The following is a 19665-nucleotide window of genomic DNA, read 5'->3' on the forward strand; positions in this document are numbered from 1 at the left end:
CCCTCTGTTGCCCAGGTTGGTCTCGAACTCCTGGGCTCAAGTGATCTTCCTTGCCTCAGCCTCCCAAAGTGCTGGGATTACAGGCGTGAGCCACTGCGCCGGTCCTAGATTCCAATTCTTAAAATGAGAACTTAAAAAATTTCTGTAAACACTTCCACCTAAAGCCGTACATGGTCCCCATTTATACTTCAGTCAACAACGTGAAAGTTCTAAAATACAGCTTTTGCTGTAACTTAGTATCTGCACATATATACTTTTTTTCTGTCACTAAAAGTAAACTGCAATAGTCTTCTGGTGCTAACAAGATTACAACACAATCAAACTGATTTTGTATTTAATTTTGTTCAGTTTTAAGGTTCAAAGTGATCACTCATCCTGAAAATTACACTCTAAAAAAGTGCTCGTAGTTGAGTTTGGGAAATGCAGATCTCCAAGAAATGTGGAGCAACTTAGATGAGCAATGAAAGGATCAGAGGTTTAACCACGACTCCATTTTCTTCAAGCCCCCTGAAGATCCTGACGATCTGGGATGTGCTGGCTACACCCTGCTCCCCGTCAACCAGGAGCGTTACTGAAGTTACAGTAAAACAATGTCAGGAGACTGACACAAAAGCAAATCCTTTCAAAGACTGGTAAGGTTTATTTCAATTAAATCTTTATGTTTTATTTTCCCTCCACTCATTTTTTTCTAGAAGTGGGATAAGATTAACTAAATGTTTGAGTCAATCAAGCTTCTGGTATAGTTGTAGAGATGACTACAAAAGGAAGGTGATAATAACTGAGAAAAATGCTGCTGACACATTAGCTGTAGCACAATTCAAGTTTATTCCATTTGTTCTTGCAACACAAAACTTAAAACACAGTATTATTTAGCATTCGGATGTACATGAACTAGGATACTTATGAGAAACCCAACTGCGTCAAAAGTATGACATTGTGGAAAAAATGAACTCAAATATATCAAAATGCACAAAGCACTAGTCTTCCTCCATTACCGCTTAGAAAGATATGATTGTTTCTCCATTTACAAAATAGAATCAGGACAATTTAAATTTTTTATATTTTGCATGCAAAACACTGCAATTGCTTATTTATGTAGGAGGGCACTCTCACCAGCTTCTTCTATACACAATTGAGTATACAATATTGCATGGAAGAAAACAGCAGCTCAACTGAAATATTAGAAAAAAAAATCAAACAGATACATACAGATTTAAAATCCAGTACTTGGGAAAAGAAATCAATGAATAAAAGGCCTACTTGTTTGCAGCTTCCACACACTGCACCTACCTACTACCTCTCTTCCATGCTTAACTGGGTTTAGAAAGGTGAGCTATGCGTAGAAGAACTACTTGGGATATTCAAGTGCTGTATTTGAACGATAAGCCTATAGATAACAGTCTGAAGCTGCAAGGGAGACTTTGTTAGTACACTACTATAAACAGGTAAACTACCTGTTTGTACTTGATATAGTGCATATGAAATGACTGATTTAATACAAAACTACAGAACATGCAAAATTTTTTCTGAGATGTTAAGTATTACTTCAGTGGAGAACAAAACTTACTTAACCTTTTGCTAATGCATGTAGTACCAGAAAGCAAACATGGTTTTAGCTTCCTTTACTCAAAATATGAACATTAAGTGTTGTGAATTTGTCTGCCAAGTGGTTCAGAAATACATTATAAATAACCTAGTTAAAAAAAGAAACTGTGAACCATCTTGGTCAGTCTATTCTATTCTATGTTTATATGTTATTTTCTCAAGCAATCGCTTCATAATTATAGGGTTTACAAAAAGGTTGAGAAAGAAAAGGGAAGGCGAAATAGCCTCTACTGCATTACAAGCAACATCAGGATAAACTGTACAAAGAATCACATGGTTTCCATACCATGAATGTAGAAAGCAGACCAGGTTTAGGAATGATAGGACAATGCACTCTCTGCAATAGCCAACTACAACAAAACACTTTGAAAGTAAAGGTGAAAATTATATAAAGGGAAAAATTCAAGCCTTTAAATAGCATTATGTCAAGAGGTGAAAACAAAGGTATCAAAACACCCTGTTGCACTACGTTGATAGTTATAGACTGATAGAGTGCCCTCCATTTTCAATGAGGATGTCTCCATATTTCAGTTCAGTGATGTAATAAAGTACTGATTACTGATTTTTAACCCAACTCTTAATAGGCTGCATTAAGACAGCAAAATTAGCCAAATACAACAAAGTATTTAAACCACTATTTTGTGATTGTTTTCTTGGATGTAGGAAAATTACAGGGTTAGGCTAGTTGTAAGTGAAAAAGCCACAGGATTAAAAAAAGGACTCATGGGGAAAAATACACACACACACCCACACACACCTATACACCCACACACCCACATGCCAACCAACCAACCAACCAGCAACTGATCAGTAAAACTTGTTATTAACCAGGGTGACTGCTCTTGATAATAGTTTAACCCTGCTGTAGAATGCTATGTTGCCTTTAAAAACCAATTCAATTATTATCCACAATCTGAGTATCAGTCCCTAACCCACCCTCCCCTCTCTAAAAATTTGAGGTACATTCAATTATTGCATGACTTGGTCTTAATATTTTTAGCAAGCTTATATGGATGGCAAGTCAAAGGAATCTTAATATTTTAAATGTAAGATATAAAATTTAAGCTTATATATTTTAATTAGCTGTACTGCTCATGAAATAAATATTTGGAAATATGTGTAAATATTTTCTGCAGGTCATAAGAACACCATTTTAGGGCACTGTATTCCAAGAACAGAGAATACATTTTGAAGTTGTCACACTTTATGTAATGCATGATTTATAAAAGCAACAAAAATATATTATGCAGGTGGGTTGGCATATGTTCAGCAGAAGCCTATCAACAACTCTGGGAAACCTGGTTACAAGTGTATTTTTGAAGGGATGGGGCTAAATTTGTCCAAACAGTAAATCTCACCCCAGTGATAGCTTTGGTGCAGTAAGTAATCAGCCTCCAAGATGGGTCTGAGAGAGGCATTCCAAAGAATGTTCCTTAATTCTCAACACATAACCAAGGTCAATCCATTCAAACAGCAAATAAAGAAAATCCATAGGTACTAAGATAACTGTTCTCTCTTCATATGATACTAACAGGCTTATGGCTATGATTCTATTTTTAAATCCCCTTTTACTACCAGCAGGAGTTTGAAAGTGTTTCAATGCTATATAAATGTATGAATCTAGAGGAGAAAAAAATATGCATACTGGAATGGTTTCTCCTTTAGACTTCCAAAACTTAAGATTTTATAAATAAAACTAGTCAGTTTTATCTAAAGAGACATGAAATCCATGTGAAAGGGGAGAGAAAATCCAAAGTTCAGTCATCCAGCAATTTAGGAGTGTGCCCCTCCTCACCTTAACTAAGCTTTCACATAAAGCTTAAAATCACCGAGGAAAGATTTGGTCACCAACCTTATAGGCAGCGCTCTTAACTATGCCAGGAAATCCCCAGTAGAGTGCATTCTTAAGGCAGAAGGCTAGAGCTAATTGCTTATCTCAGCACCCTAAGTTTACATCACAGCAGCCACTACTGCTCAGACAGTTAGGGCTACCAAATATGTAGAGTTGGCCTTTGTAGAATCAGACCTTCAACACAATCTAATAAATTAGCTAGGGAGCTGAAAAGGTCAAATGTTACTGGTGTATTTTGTCTTTGCTCTCCCTTGGGTATAAGGTGTATATTTTATTAGAAAGGGAAGAGGCTTACTTGATCAGGAATCCCAGTAAAAGCCTGATCATGGTTCTTTTTGCCCCTCCTCCAAAACAATTTTTTTTTTTCTGGTAGTCGGATTTGTTATGAATTTCTCTCTCCCCTCACCCCTCTTAAAGTATTTAGCTGAAGAAGCTGGCAGATAGAGAGTGACAGACAGACAGGCAGCAGTGTGAGGCCACAGGAGAGTCATTCTTCCGGAGTTATCAGTCCATCCATCCATCACTGGAGAAGAGCTTTGATTGCCTGGTTGTCAGTGGCTTCAAAGGCGGTCAGTCCATCTGGGCCTTTCACAGTCTTATCAGCACCCTGGAAAAGAGAGGAAAGGGCTCATTAAATGAGCCCACAACTGGGGGAAGGGAATGTAAGACTAGCTCGCATGGCACAGGTTAATGTTTACATCAAGAATTAAAAATTCCTTTACTAGTGGAGTCTATTCTACTGCAGAAAAACAAACAAGTTGGCAACATTATGGATTAATTGTAAAAATGCCACATTATTTTTCAGGCACTAAGAATTGTAAGGTACAAAATTAACCCAGGCAATCACTGGCTTTTATTTATACTATCATATATTTATCTAATTAGGCTTTAAAAATAATATCCCTATGTGCAGTATGAAACGGGGAAAAAGTAAATCACTTTGCTAAAGTATTCCTGTGACAAATTATTTTTTTCTTATTTGAAACACTTTTTGTAGAGTGCATTCAGTATTATATACATCAAGAACATATACTGTATTCGTCATTTTACTTGTAAAAACTTCGCAGTAAATGCCTGAGATGCGGACTATAAGAAGGTTCCCTGCGATATTGTAGGGAAATATTCAGTGCAGACACCAGACTGCTCTGAAAGCTTAACCTGGAGAGTGCTGCCTTGGAACATTTTATCTGCAACGCGGCATTCTGGTTTTGAGAGTGTGTATGTGCCCTTTTGTGCCTGTATGTTGTTTCATCTGTCTACCCTTTCTGGATGAGTCTACCCTTTCTGGATGAAAGCTCCATGGGAGCAGTAATTCACCACTGTACTCCAGCACCTGGAAAAGTGCCTAGGTGCATGGTAGGTTAATCTGCTCCCAAACCAGGTCTGATTCTTAACTCCCAGAGACAACATCCTACCATCTGAGGGTTCTGTTTACCAGCTCTAGCTCCAGCCAGTATTTATTCACCACACATTCTCTAGAGTCCTGACCCACTCCCCTTGCCAAATCTCACACATTCTTCTGCTTGTTCCTGACACCTACAGAATTGTTTAAACTTGGCATATATGGTCCTTTAGAGGCTAACGCTGGTCAGCTTTACCAGTCTCTTCTCCAGTTAACCGCTCCATGCTCTAATCCTACAGAATTTCTCACCAGTTCCTGCTGTGTTTCATGCCTTTATCCATGCGGGCTCTAGATGGGATGCCTTATCCTCTTCTCTGGCAAATCCACCCATTCACTCAACAAATATTTACTGAATGTTTAATGTGCGCATACCGTGTAAAGGACTGGAGAATCAAAGAAAAATAAGACAAGAGTCTGCCAGTCTGGCTGGTATGAGAGTCAGACAACTCAACCAACACAACACCATGGGAAGAGAACAGTAACAGGGATGAGTGGCCCATAATCAGAACAGGATGTGGCAGGAGGGCGTTTTAAGGGAGAAAGTCTTCCGGGGTGAGGTAAAATGCCTGAGCTGAGTCTTGACAAGGAAGTACAGGCTGATTAGGTAAACCAGGGAGGAGATGACATTTTAAGAAGTGTTAAATGATCACAAAGTCCTCCTCAGTATTATTATAAAAGTCTCTATTTCCTCATTTTCTAAATGAATTTAACTGCTTCATGGAAGACATGGAATTCAGGGTCAAGTGGGAGAGACGTCAGTGCGTGAGAACTTCAGTGCTGTGAGTCCCGCCACAATGGTTAAGGGATAACTGTATTCAAAAAAGTTATTTCTTATTCATTTTGATGGCTATTTTTATGACTAGCATTATCAACTATAATTCTGCATTAACAGTTACATATTATAGTGAACTTCTGTTGCTTTTTAGCTCTCAGAGTTTATTTCCCTCCATTTGATGGCAGCACCCTAATTTCATCTTGGGGAATCATTTGTCCCCTCTTGCTTTTTAAAATTTTAATTCTTAATTATTATGGGTACATAACAGTTATATATATAGATGGGGTATGTGATGTTTTGATACAGGCATACAATGTGTAATGATCAAATCAGGGCCCTTATCATTTCTTTGTGTTAGAACATTCTAATTCCGCTCTTTTACTTATTTTAAATTACACAGTAAATTGTTAACAAATGTGAACAGTAAGTTGTTAACAACAGTTAACAATTTACTGTAGCCCTGTTGAGCTACCAAATACTAGATCATATTCATTGTAACTGTATTTCTGTTCCCCTTAACCATTCCCAGGGTCCTCTATAGTCCTAAGATTATAAAACCGAGATGCTTATTTTCCTCACCAAATTTCAAAGATTTGAAAGTGGAATACTCTCTCCTAGATTTTGAATCCTGATTGAAGAGATCAAAAGAAAATATAAGAAGTTAGAACTCATTTCTGGGGCACCACCTCGATGAAAAAGCTGAGAAGTTCCTGCTACCCAGAGCCCTGCAGTTGCCACAGCTCAATTTCTTCTCAACCTGGTGCCCAGCTTTTCCCGTTGATTCTGCAACTAGGCCAGTCATCTTTTCAAAAATTCCTTTTCTGCTTGTTGACTATCTCTGCTATTTGCAACCAGAAGTATTTAGATAAAATATTTTTAAAATGTATATGTCACCTTTTTCCTAATTATGATGCAAACTTATCGCAGAAAACTCGTAATTCTATACATTAGATACAACTAATGTTAACATCTTAGTGTTTCCTTCTACTCTTCTATTCTAAATATATATACATATATACTTCTTTAAAAATAGTTGAGTAATTAGAAGTAGAGTGACTATATTTATATCAGACAAAAGAAGCCTTAAGATAAAAAAAATTACTAGAGACAAAGAGGGACATTTCATAATGATAAAAGGTTCACAATTCAAACATGTAATTTAAAAATTCCATTTGTAATACCATCAAAAGGGATACAATACTGAAGAATAAATGTAGGGCCAGGCGCAGTGGCTCACAGCTGTAATCCCAGCACTCTGGGAGGCCTAGGCAGGTGGATCACCTGAGGCCAGGAGTTAGAGACCAGCCCGGCCAACATGGCAAAACCCCATCTCTACTAAAAACATAAAAATTAGCCTCATGTGATGGCACACACCTGTAATCCTAGCTACTTCGGAGGCTAAGGCATGAGAATCACTTGAACCCAGGAGGCGGAGGTTGCAGTGAGCTGAGATGAGATCGTGATGCTGCACTCCAGCTTGGGCAACTGAGCAAGACTCACTCAGTCTCAAAAAAAAAAAAAAAAGATGAACCAGTTTTGAAGTAACTGAAGAATTTAAGTATATTTGGCCCTATCCCTTCCTTGAAGAAACCATTTTTCTAATTGTTTTTAATTATTTGCATAGCTTTAAATAATATACTCATGCTGATATTTGAGCTATAACTTTAGATTTTATCTTTCGACTTCCTGCTACATACATAGGCCTTTAGCTCACCACTACCACCCTTCCCCAGACCTTCTTAATTTCTTATACTTAAAATATTTTGTTCTTTATAAATGTAAACGATATTTATTTAAACCTGTATTTCTTGTTCCATCAATTCTCATGAAGTAATTTTATAAGATACTTTCTCAACCTTCCCATCACTCCCTCCACCTCCTAATTTGCCAGCTTTTCTATTTTGTCAAGATTAACTTTTATATTCTGGTCTGTAAAAACTGTGTTTTTATCAATTCTTATAGTTAAGTAAGTGATGTTCAAATTATTTCTAGGTAAATACTGCTCTTGGTGGCACCTAGCAGACTAATATGACTAGTCATTTTCTCTCTGTTGTTCCAATATTGCAACCCTATGCAATCCTCACAAATGACTGAATCAGAAGGTAACACTTACAGTAACAGCCTGAGTTTTCCCCAGTCCCACAAACTAATGAATTAAAATGGTTTGGCTCTGTGTCCCCACCCAAATCTCAAGTCAAACTATAATTCCCAATGTTGGAGGTGGGGCCTGGTGGGAGGTGACTGGATCACGGGTGCTAATGGTTTGGCACCACCCCTCACCCCCTTGTGCTGTCTTGTGATAGAGTAGAGTTCTCATGAGACCTGGTTGCTTAAAAGTGTGTAGCACCTCCCCCTTCACACTCTCTCCTGCCACCATGAGAAGATATGACTGCTTCCTGCCAGGACTGTTAAGTTTCCTGAGGCCTCCCCAGCCATGCCTCTTGTACAGCGTGAGGAACTGTGAGTGAATTAAACCTCTTCTCTTCATAAATCACTCAGTCTCAGGTAGTTCTCTATAGCAGTGTAAGAACAGACTAATTCATGAACCAATCTGTTACTCTTAAGGTAAATTGCTACCACAGAGAGAAACTAAAACACAATGAATTGAACTAAGTTAATTTATTTCTTGCTTATAAAACAGTCTTAGTGCCAAGCACACAGGTTGGCAGGGTGGCTCTGTCCTTTAAGGTCATCTAAGGACCTAAGTTCCTTCCATTCTGTTGATCTCCCATGGGTACACTCCTCACCCATATGTCTGGAGCTGGCTCGTCCTACAGCTGCTTCTAGCCTTCTAGATAAGGAGAAAAGTCCACAGCAAGTGGCTTCATATTTTGTAATGATTTGGAAGTGACACACATCATTTGTGCATACCCCAGTAGCCTAAAAGTTAGTTAGACACACAGTCATAATTACTGCAAGGAAAGCTGAGACACAAGGATTACCTAGGCTGCCATGTGGACAACTACAACCTAGGGTTTTCTTTCTAAAGCACAAGGAAAAATCAGACATGACAGACAATTTGCAACCTGACCTATACTGTTCTGAAAACACTTTGAAATAAGTCACTAACGTCCTGTAAATGCCAAGTCTAGTCAACATATATAGTATCTGAACAGTGATATTCCTAACTCATTATGGTCCTAACTCTCAAGACAGTATTATCTCCACATTCTCCTGTCTAGCCTGCCTCTCCCTCCCACACCAACTCCTTCTACTCTCCCCTGCCTTCCTTTACTTTCTCTGGCTGTCCTTTATACAGGATTCAGGTCTTTAACACTCTTTATAACTTGCTCAACATGCTCTTCCTCATCATCTCATCCATGTCCAACCTTTATTGTCCTCATTCTGAGGACTGGCTTTCAGACTTACCTACTTTAAGTTCCATAAATACCTTGAATTCAACCTCTCCCAAAATGAATCTGTAATCTTTTCCTATAAACCTTGCTCCTTTTTCAATATTCTCCAACAAGGTGAAGAACACTACCATCTTCCAGAAGATGTGGAGACAGTATGCAGTTCTTGTTTACTTAAGTCTTCAGACCATACTATTAACATTTCCCATCTGTCCTTGGTTCTCCATTGCTACCATCACTTTTTTAGTTCAGGTATAAACATTTTGATGCAATGATTTCTTTCTTTTTTTTTTTTGAGATGGAGTCTCGCTCTGTCACCCAGGCTGGAGTGCAGTGGCACAACCTCGGCTCACTGCAACCTCCGCCTCTTGGGTTCAAGCAATTCTCCTGCCTCAGCCTCCCGAGTAGCTGGGATTACAGGTGCATACCACCATGCCCGACTAAATTTTTTTGTATTTTTAGTAGAGATAGGGTTTCACTGTGTTAGCCAGGCTGGCCTCGATCTCCTGACCTTGTGATCCGCCCACCTTAGCGTCCCAAAATGCTGGGATCACAGGCGTGAGCCACTGCGCCTGGCCTTTTTTATTACACAACTCTAATTCAGACCCTACATGTTTGGGTGTTCTTTCTCAAATGCCAGTCTGATCATACTGTTCATATACCTAAAAGCCTTTAATGGCATTCTCACGAAATAGAATAAAGATAAATAACATGACACATAAAGGCATAATCTGTTCACTACCTACCTCTCTAGTCATAGGCCTTGCTAAATCCTTTCTACCTGACTGTGTGCTACGCCAAACAACGTACTGTACTCTAATACATCATGGTTTCTTTCTTGTCCCTGTTACTTTTCTCATTGTTGCTTCTGCTTGGGATGGTGCCCCAGTTCTCTACTGGACTCTTAGACACTAAGTTTCTAAGGTTCAGCTCAAGTGTCAACTGCTTTATGAAATTACAATTGTGGCACCTGGAGCTGTAACGACATTCTTATTCATAACACACTATCCCCTTAACTTCCAAGACCACAATTGCCCTCTTCTTCCTTCGGGTCTTTACACATTGCATATAACTCTTGTCACAGCAACCACAATGCTTCAAGGCACTGATTGTTTTACATATTTGTCTCCTTTTACCAGACTAACTATGTTGAGGGCAGGAACAAGGCTTATTAGTCTTTGCGATCCCAAGGCCTTGCACAGGCCCAATAAGAGGTAATCAATACATGTTTATTGATACAGGCCGGGCACAGTGGCTCACGCCTGTAATGTCAACACTTTGGGAGGCCAGGGTGGGCAGATCACCTGAGGTCAGGAGTTCAAGACCAGCCTGGTCAACATGGCGAAACCCCGTCTGTACTAAAAATGCAAAAATTAGCCAGGCATGGTGGCAGGCACCTGTAATCCCAGCTACTGGGGAGGGTGAGGCAGAAGAATCGCTTGAACCCAGGAGGTGGAGGTTGCAGTGAGCCTAGATTGTGCCACTGCACTCCAACCTGGGTGACAGAGTGAGACTCCGTCTCAAACAAACAAAAAAAACGGATACAAATAGGAACTAAAAATATAAGGAACTTGATAAAATAATTATAGTATTAAATCGGCAGATTTAAAGACAGACTGCTGTGAATATATCAACAAAGCATTTCCATTGTGAACAGGCTGCCTCCCTACTAGCACACTATATAACATACTCACTTATTTTCAGGTAATTTCAACATAGAAGTCCCTTTATTGCTGACATCTGATTACAATCAGAACTAGGTTCATTTGCCTACAGCATGATTCTGCTGATTTTTCTGAAGTTTTCTGGAGGAGAAAAAGGTTGCTATGGCCAAGTTAAAGTGACCCAAACAGACAGGCTGTTTGTCATTCCAGGGAGTAAACGTTTTTAAGGCATTGCAAGTAATTTATTGATCTTCAAATGCCACACTTGTAGATAATCAAGTATTATTTGATAGTGTGAGGTCAAACACGCAGAATGTTTAAAAAACCTTCAAGTCATGCTATCTCTACCCATAAATAATTTACAATCTAGCTGGAAAGATAAGATATACCCACATGAAACAACAAGAACATATCTTTACCTGCTTGTCACCTTTATCTACTTCTTACTTCAGACAGCCTAATTCCCCTGTACATTATCAGTTCTTAGCATGTAAAAATAGGCCAAGAAAACTGGATTAGTAACATTTTAAGGATGAAACTCTCAAACTCCTCAGAGGTTATCTGACATTATCTTGACAAGAGGCTTTTGTCAAGGTTTTGAAGATGCTGATTATAGTTAGTTATACTGATAAATTGACAGAATAACAAGCAGCTTTGTTTCCATGCAAAATTTAAAAAATTTACAAAATTTATAAAATCAGGCAAAAAATTAGCACTTCTATATATATAGAGATCTCCAAGTGCTAACTGGATACACACACACACACACACAAAACCTCTCTCTCTCTCGAACCAAATATAAATACAGTCAACTACATATATAGTCATCCCTCTGTGTGTGAGGGGGATTGGTTCCTAACTCCCTCTTGGATACCCAAATCCCTTATATAAAATGGCTTAGGATTTGCATATAACATACACACTTTATATACTTTTGTATACTTTAAATTATCTATAGATTACTTATAATACCTAATACAACGTAAACACTATATAAATACACTTGACCCTTGAACGACATGGGTTTGAACTGTGCAGGTCCAATTATAAGCAGATATTTTTCAATAAAAGTTACATGGAGTGTGCCTGCCTCTCCTGTCCCTCCTTCCACCTCTTCCTCCTCTGAGACAGCAAGACCAACCCCCAATTCCTCCTCGTCAAGCTACTTGAAGCAAAGAAAATGAGGATAAAGGTCTTTATGGTAACCTACTTCCACTTAATGAATAGTAAATGTAGTTTGTCTTTGTAATGATTTTCTTAATAGTCTTTTCTCCAGCTTACTTTACTATAACAATGCAGTATATAACTCATACAAAAAATACGTGTTGACTGTCTGTTTATGTCATCTATATGCTTCCGGTGAACAGTAAGCTATTAGTTTTTTGGGAGTCAAAAATTCTATGTGGATTTTTGACTGTGCAGGGGTTGGCAACCCTAAACCCCTGCATTGTTCAAGGGTCACCCAGTTGTTATACTGTATTGCTTTTTAATTTATATTATTTGTAATTATTGTGCTATTATTTTTCTGAATCTATTTTTGATCTGTGGTTGAATCCATGGATGCAAAACCTATGGCTATGGAGGGCAAACTGTGTGTTATCTCTATATATGCATATGGATTTACCTATCTACATATACACACAGATAAACACACACACATACCCTTCCCCCTTGGAATATAACCAATTACTTCAGAAAATTTTCTTTAGCAACCATGGTTTTGAATGGTCAATTCACTTTGGAAAGAAAGCAATTTAGAATCAAATACAAAACGAATGTCTGAAAGGACTAAGACTGCAGTTGAGGATTAAAGGCAATTCAAGGAATATTTGCAATGTTTCTAGTTTAACATTTTATGACAGACACTTATCAGGTCAGGATTCTAGCAACCTTATGTTGATTTGAACTGACAGGAAGTGAATATAAAACTTTAAAAAACCATTGAAACAGCTTTACAGAGTTCAAGCTCTTCATCATTCCATAGAAGCATGCTGGTGTCCTCACTCAGAAATTTTTATTTCAAACACAGACCTTCTCAGTCAAAATCAAATCAGAAACAGAAAACAGAAAGGAGAGAAGGCCTACTGAAGACGGTCACACTAACAACAGTAACATCTGACAAGAGCTTGACATGACTATAGTAAGAAAGAAACCAAGACTGAGCCCGGCTAAAGCTTAGCTAGTGTAAGGACAATTAACCAAAACTTCAACAGACCCCCGAGGGTTGGATGCTGGTAAGGCTTCAAGGAAATCATGATGTCTTGTTACTCTGCTTAAGAGAAAAGTATATAATACCCTTAAGAAATTTTCTATCCAAAATAGTTATTTTTTACCCTTATAAAGGCTTTTTTCCCCCCACAGTACTTGTTACTACCTGAAATTGTTACATTTATTTGTATACCTGTTTACTCTGCCTTCCCTCTAGAAAATAAGGTGTTACTCTGCCTTCCGTCTAGAAAATGAGGTGTCCAAGGGCGGAGGATCTGTTTACGTTGTTAACTCCTATATCCCCAGTATTTAAATGAATACAGTGTGTACTTCCTTTTGATATTAAATGTCTCATGAAGACTTCGAAAAACGTAAAGGATCAAAGACATTCTTTATTCTTTCCCTGGAACTACCCAATTACCTCTCATTCAATTGTTAGATTCTCTGTGAAGCCTGCTGGGATTTCCCAGGCAGCTGGTGCCCTGGAGATCACAGGTCAGTACTGTAGCTCACTCAGCATCTGACACAACCCACTTCCAACCCGTTCTTCTTTGCTTTCCTCTACTACAGAGGTTGAAAATAAGTGAAATCCTCAGACTCCCTTAAAGCTACAGGTGACTATCTGACCTAATTTTGGCCTTAGCTCTTTCCCCCCTCTTCCTGTTGTCAACAGACACAATGCCTGGCGGTTCAGTAGTTATCTTGTGACCATAAGGATTGGGGAAAATGGGGGCGGGGGGGGGGTGTGTGGGGCGGGTGCCCAGTGTGGGATATCAACAACATACACAGCGGAGCCAGTCACTTAGCCTTGGACTGCACATCTTCAGACTTTCTTGTTTAGATCATTGTAGTAAGGGTTTTTGTTACTCATGGCTAAACTCCACCTTTCTTAGGGAACTTACCACAGTCTGTAATTAACCATTAACAGGTATGTCTTCCCCAAATTAGGCTGAGCTCCATGAAGGAAGGGGTCCTGTTATATTTGTCCCTATAGCTTTAATACCTAGGATAATGCCTGGTAGCCAGCAGATGCTCAATAAATATTAAATGAAAAAAATTCACATCTGGGTCATAGTAACAGAAATATTACCCTTAGTGAACACAAGCATCCAAATTAAAAGGAAAAATTATTTTTTAAAAAATACTATCTTGTCTAAGTATGTACTACGGTATCATTAGAAAGAATACTGTCAATTATTTTGAATCAATTCATATGCATTTTAGAACAGTCTTGAGAAACTACTATACTCACAAAGAACTCCATTATCTCATGATTTGAGGCAACTGTTTGTAGTTCCATGGTACTATGAGAAAATGTTCAGAATCTGAAAACCTTACACTGTTTAAATATATACTTAAATATTACCATAGAACTTAAACATATGATTCAATTTCGGAAACTACTAAAAATGGATTTGGTATTTAGTGACATTAAAAATTATTCAAATACCTACAATTATACATACTTTGCAATTTTATCTACTGGTGCAGGATGATTTCATAGCACATTTAATTTCATATTTAATTTACATATTGATACAGGAGACAGAGTAAAGACAATTTCTGGTCTTTACTAGACCTATAAGGTCTAATATAATACAAAACACAGTGATTGTTACCTCCCTTACATTTTTCGTAGCAGTTTTGAGTTTTTAATGTAACAGTAAAAATATGTAACCACATTTTTCTCACAGCAGTCCCCTGAAGTGGACATTGTTAACTCCATTTTGTAGACAGGCTCTCAAGCTCAGTTAAGAAACTTGCCCAAGGTCAGTCAACAAATACGAAAACTAGAACCATCTGACTCCAAATTTTGTATTCTATACCACATTTAGTTGAAAATTACCCATGGCCTCTCCCCCCAAAATGTTAGGGACAAGACTAGATTTTGGAATTTATTACCTTTAGATATCTGCAGCTTATTTGTATCTTACAGAAAATAAAAGAACTGTGGGATGGCACACATACGACTTGTCATCTGTTGCACACTCTGACACCACAGCATCTTTTCATAGACACTCAATTCACAAGTCCATTCTGTGAATCTTTACTGAGTTTCTATTAAGTGGCAGATATAGCTTTGGTAAATAAAATGTTACTGGAACATACCTAGGCTCATTCATTTACATGTTGCTTATGGCTGCTTTTGCATCACAGTGGCAGAGATGAGAAGCTGTAATGGAGACCATAAGGCACAGAAAGCCCCAAATGTTTACTACCTGGCCCTTAATAGAAAATGTTTACTACCTGGCCCTTAATAGAAAATGTTTGTTGCCCACTGTTCTAGGGCATTAGGGAGAATCAGAGACTAGTTCTCATATATTTCATAAATAGTGTGGCAAGTACTAAAAATAGGAAAGACGATTACCTTCTCTGATTCTCAGAATAATCTTGGGGTATGAATACTATTAAACCCACTGAGTTCAGATGTCAAGTGATTTACTAGCTATGAAGTTACAGAACCAGGCCTTAAATCTAGGTTTACTAACTTCATTGCCAAGCTCCTCTATCTGCACCACTCTGCTTCTCCAACAACGTGCTAAGTATGCAATGGGGAATGTCATATGAACCAAAGCATTTGTTGAGAACTTTAATTTACCAAGTGGGCTAAGTGTTGATGCTGTTGTCTCATCTCTTTAACTTTTCCAAAAATTCAATTCTTAAAATGTCAATTAAAATCTAAAGAGGCAGGTACTTCAAGTTTTCCAAGCAGCTGCTCAAACTTACTCAAATGACAAAAACTAACAAATGAGACTCACACACATGTGAGCAATGAGACATTTTATGTTTCGTTTTATTCCTTATTTGAACACAGTTAACTATAGTTCATTTTCAGTTGCATATATAATGGTCTTGGATTTGTTCTTACGGTACCCCTAGTAAAAATATGATTTTAATATCACTATAGCAATCATATTTAACATGAATAGAAAGATCATTTCAAAGTTTCAGAGAAAAATTCATCATGGAAATAGGATGGGTTAAAGCACAAACGAGCCTTCAAATTACTCCTCTTCAAGGACAGTCACATATTGAGCTGTTATATTACTTTTTTTTTTTTTTTGAGATGGGAGTTTCATTTTTGTTGCCCAGGCTGGAGTGCAATGGCATGATCTCAGCTCACTACAAACTCCACCTCGCGGGTTCAAGCTATTTTCCTGCCTCAGCCTCCTGAGTAGCTGAGATTACAGGCACCTGCCACCACGCCCGGCTAATTTTTTTTTTTTGCATTTTTAGTAGAGATGGGGTTTAACCATGTTGGCCAGGCTGGTCTCGAACTCCTGACCTCAGGTGATCCGCCCGCCTCGGCCTCCCAAAGTGCTGGGATTACAGGCGTGAGCTACTGTGCCCGGCCGCTGTTATATTACTTAAGAGATGGTACATCCTAAGTTTCAGACAAAAAAGTATGTCCACACTTGAAACAAAGTTCTTCTCATAAAGTTAATTTTCTTCAGGGAACCCTCATTCCTACAGCAAGTCTTTCCTTTCCTGAGAAGCACATCAATCCTAAAGTCTTTGTACTTGCTGAGAACTCATGATGTGCTCGGCATTTCAGCGAGTGGCTTATACACATTATCTCACTTGAGTACTTGGCTATACTGAGAGGCAGTATAATGTAATGGTTACAGACACAGGCTCTAGAGCAAAATTGACTGGATTTGAATTCCAATTCCCCTTCTTGCTAGTTGTGTGATGCTGGGCAAATTTCCTAAATCATTTTGTGCCTCTGTTTCCCCAGTGGTAAAATGGATTAAAAAAATATTTTATAAGACTACTATGGTGATTAAATAAGTTAATATACACAAAGCCCTCAAAACTGTACTTGTACATAGGAAATGTCATTTAACTGTGAGCTATTTTATCCTCATATCAACTCTATGTGATAAATACAGGCCTATGTTACAGAAGAGAAAGCTTAGGCTGAGATATTAAGAAACTTGCTCAAACCCAGAGTTATTAAGCAGAACTGAGAACTAAACGTGTGTGTGTGTAGGTGTGTGGCACCCCAGCACATAGCACAGATCACTAACAGAAGCTAAAATGATGTGCTGTAGTCTAAAAGAGCTGAACAGTTAACGACAATGAACTTACACCGTGGGCATACTTGTGTATGAGATTTGTGAAACCTATCAAAACAGTCTAACAATTGGTTCTTCAGTTATTTATGGGGTAAATCTTGTAGATATATCACTCTGGTAGGCCCTTTATGACACAGTTTCTTAAAAATAAGACAATTCAGTCAGGCACTGCTGAGCTCTTTGAGGAAGACCAGTCCTAAAACTTTTTTGAAACCCAACTTGACCATGTTATATGGAACAGAATTTTGGGGTTCCAAATAATCCTAAAATGTGAGTGGGGGAATATCTGAAGCTATTCAGATTTTATTGGAGGTATGGTAGTAATTCAAGTAACAAATAGTAATTCAAGTAAATATTTGTTCTGCCTGCAGGCACGCCAATTTGCTTATGCTAAAAAGGGCTAACTTTCAGCCCTTATATCTTACACATTTGATTCCCAATTCAAGTAGCACATTCTGCACCACAGACACTTCCCTGAGGAGTCAACAATGCTGATACTTGAGAGAGATATTCAAGTTTTACTAACTGGCTACGTGATTAAAAAGAAAAAGCACAGAAAATACATTTATCAAAAACATGAATGTTACCAGACAAGATGGTTTTTTCTATTTCCTCAGCAGACTGAATTTCAGTATTTTTAAATCTCTATAGCAATTATACATAAAACATAAAACATTTTGACTTCCTTTAAATAAGAATGCAGTTGAGTATACCTTTGTTCTCAAGCCAGGAATAGTTAACTTACAGAGTGGTCTGAAACAGCTGAGTCACTAAAATTAGCGCTGCATAACCATCAGTGGTATATTATATATAGTTGTTGTTGTAAGATTAGAGTTGGCTTCCTGAGGAGATAAATTCTTTTGACACAGAAGCAGAGAAAAAAAGGAAAACAAAAAAGCAGTTCTTTTGGGCTTTCTCCTCTCAGGTATAGCTCAGTATGCTAAATATCACTAGTAACAAAATGATAGCTTATAATAACAAATTAAGTATGCTGTCAGATTATTTTTGTAATCTAAGAATAAAACTACAATGTTTTGAAACTTTCATTGAATTCTCAACTCATGGGATTCTGATTCTCTCATGCTGGGGTATAACTTTTTCTATTTATTTATAAGAATTCGTATTTGTATAGGCGATTGAGAGGTCATTTTTAACAGCAGTATATACCATGTAAGGCATGGAGTGTAAATACACCAGCATAAATGACTGAAAGCTTATCTGTCTAAATTCTAAATTATAGCAAATATAACATCTTTAAATGATTGATAAAAGAAGTAAATATTTAGGATATTTCCCCACAATACCCCATAGTTGATTATTTAGAAATAGTATTCCTTAGGATTAGGAATACTGAACTTCTTAAAGTTCTTTATTAAAATTATAAGGAATTATGTACATTATATGGAATTTTAATGAGTATTATAGAAAATATAATCTTCAATATTATATGTATTATGTTAATATTAGAAATGTGCAACATGAGGCCAGGCGTGGTGGCTCGCACCTGTAATCCCAGCACTTTGGGAGGCTGAGGCAGGCGAATCACCTGAGGTCAGGAGTTTGAGACCAGCCTGGTCAACATGGCAAAACCCCCGTCTCTACTAAAAATATAAAAATTAGCTGAGTGTGGTAATCCCAGCTACTTGGGAGGCTGAGGCAGGAGAAGTGCCTGAACCTGTGAGCCGAGATCATGCCATTGCACTCCAGCCTGGGGGACAGAGGGAGACTCTGTCTCAAAAAAATAAATAAATAAAATAAAATGAAAATAAATGTGCCACATGATAGTGTATTAATACTATAGGCAAACTACTATTATTTCTCTTACAGAATTGTCAAAACTATATTAAGATGTCCAATTATATGTAACTGCGAAAAATACAGTAGTCTCCTTTTATCTGTAGGAGACATATTTCAAGACCTCCAATGGATGCCTTGAAACCACAGACAGTAATGAACCCTAATATATACAGCCACATGTCGCTTAACAAGGGAATTTCATCATTGTGTGAACATAATAGAGTGTCCTTACATAAACCTAGATGGTATGGCCTACTACACACGTAGGATATATGTTATAGCCTATTGCTCCTAGGCTACAAACCTATATCCAGTATGTTACTGTACTGAATATTATAGGCAGCTGTAACACGATGGTAAGTATTTGTGTATCTAAACATAGAAAAGGTATGGTAAAAATACAGTATAAAAGATAAAAATGGTACACCTGTATAGGGCACTCATCATCAATGAAGGCTGCAGGACTGGAGGTTGTTCTGAGTGAGATGAGTGGTGAGTGAAGGTGAAGGCTTAGGACATTACTACACACTACTACAGACTTTACAAACACTGTATACTTAGGCTACACTAAATTTATAAGAAAAATTTTCTTTTTTCAGCAATAAATTAACCTTAGCTCACTGTAACTTTTTTACTTTATAAACTTTTAAATGTCTTTAACATTTTGACTGTTTTGTAATAAAGCTTAGCTTAAAACACAAGTACACTGCACAGCTGTAGAAAAATATTTTCTTTTATATTCTCACTCTGTAAGTTTTTATCTAATTAAAAAATTTTTAAAACTTTTTTGTTGAAAACTAACATACACACAAACACAAGCCTAGACCTAGACCTACACAGGGTCAGGATCATCAATATCACTTTTTCCACCTCCATATCTTGTCCCATTGGAAGATTTTCAGGGGCAAGAGAATACATGGAGCTGTCAAC

At 37.7% G+C, this 19665-nt stretch overlaps 1 protein-coding gene across 1 annotated transcript in view; it reads right to left on the bottom strand.

Moving 5' to 3' along the window:
* Positions 1-806: 806 nt before the first annotated feature.
* The window catches only part of MTPN (myotrophin), a 51042-nt gene continuing 32183 nt past the window's right edge, over positions 807-19665 (bottom strand). The window contains exon 4 of the mRNA XM_003813431.4: positions 807-4064. Coding sequence (XP_003813479.3) covers positions 3978-4064 — 87 coding nt within the window. The 3' untranslated portion in view covers positions 807-3977. The remainder of the gene's footprint in view (positions 4065-19665) is intronic.

Source organism: Pan paniscus, chromosome 6, assembly GCF_029289425.2.
Source record: "Pan paniscus chromosome 6, NHGRI_mPanPan1-v2.0_pri, whole genome shotgun sequence".
NCBI classification, from domain to species: domain Eukaryota; kingdom Metazoa; phylum Chordata; class Mammalia; order Primates; family Hominidae; genus Pan; species Pan paniscus.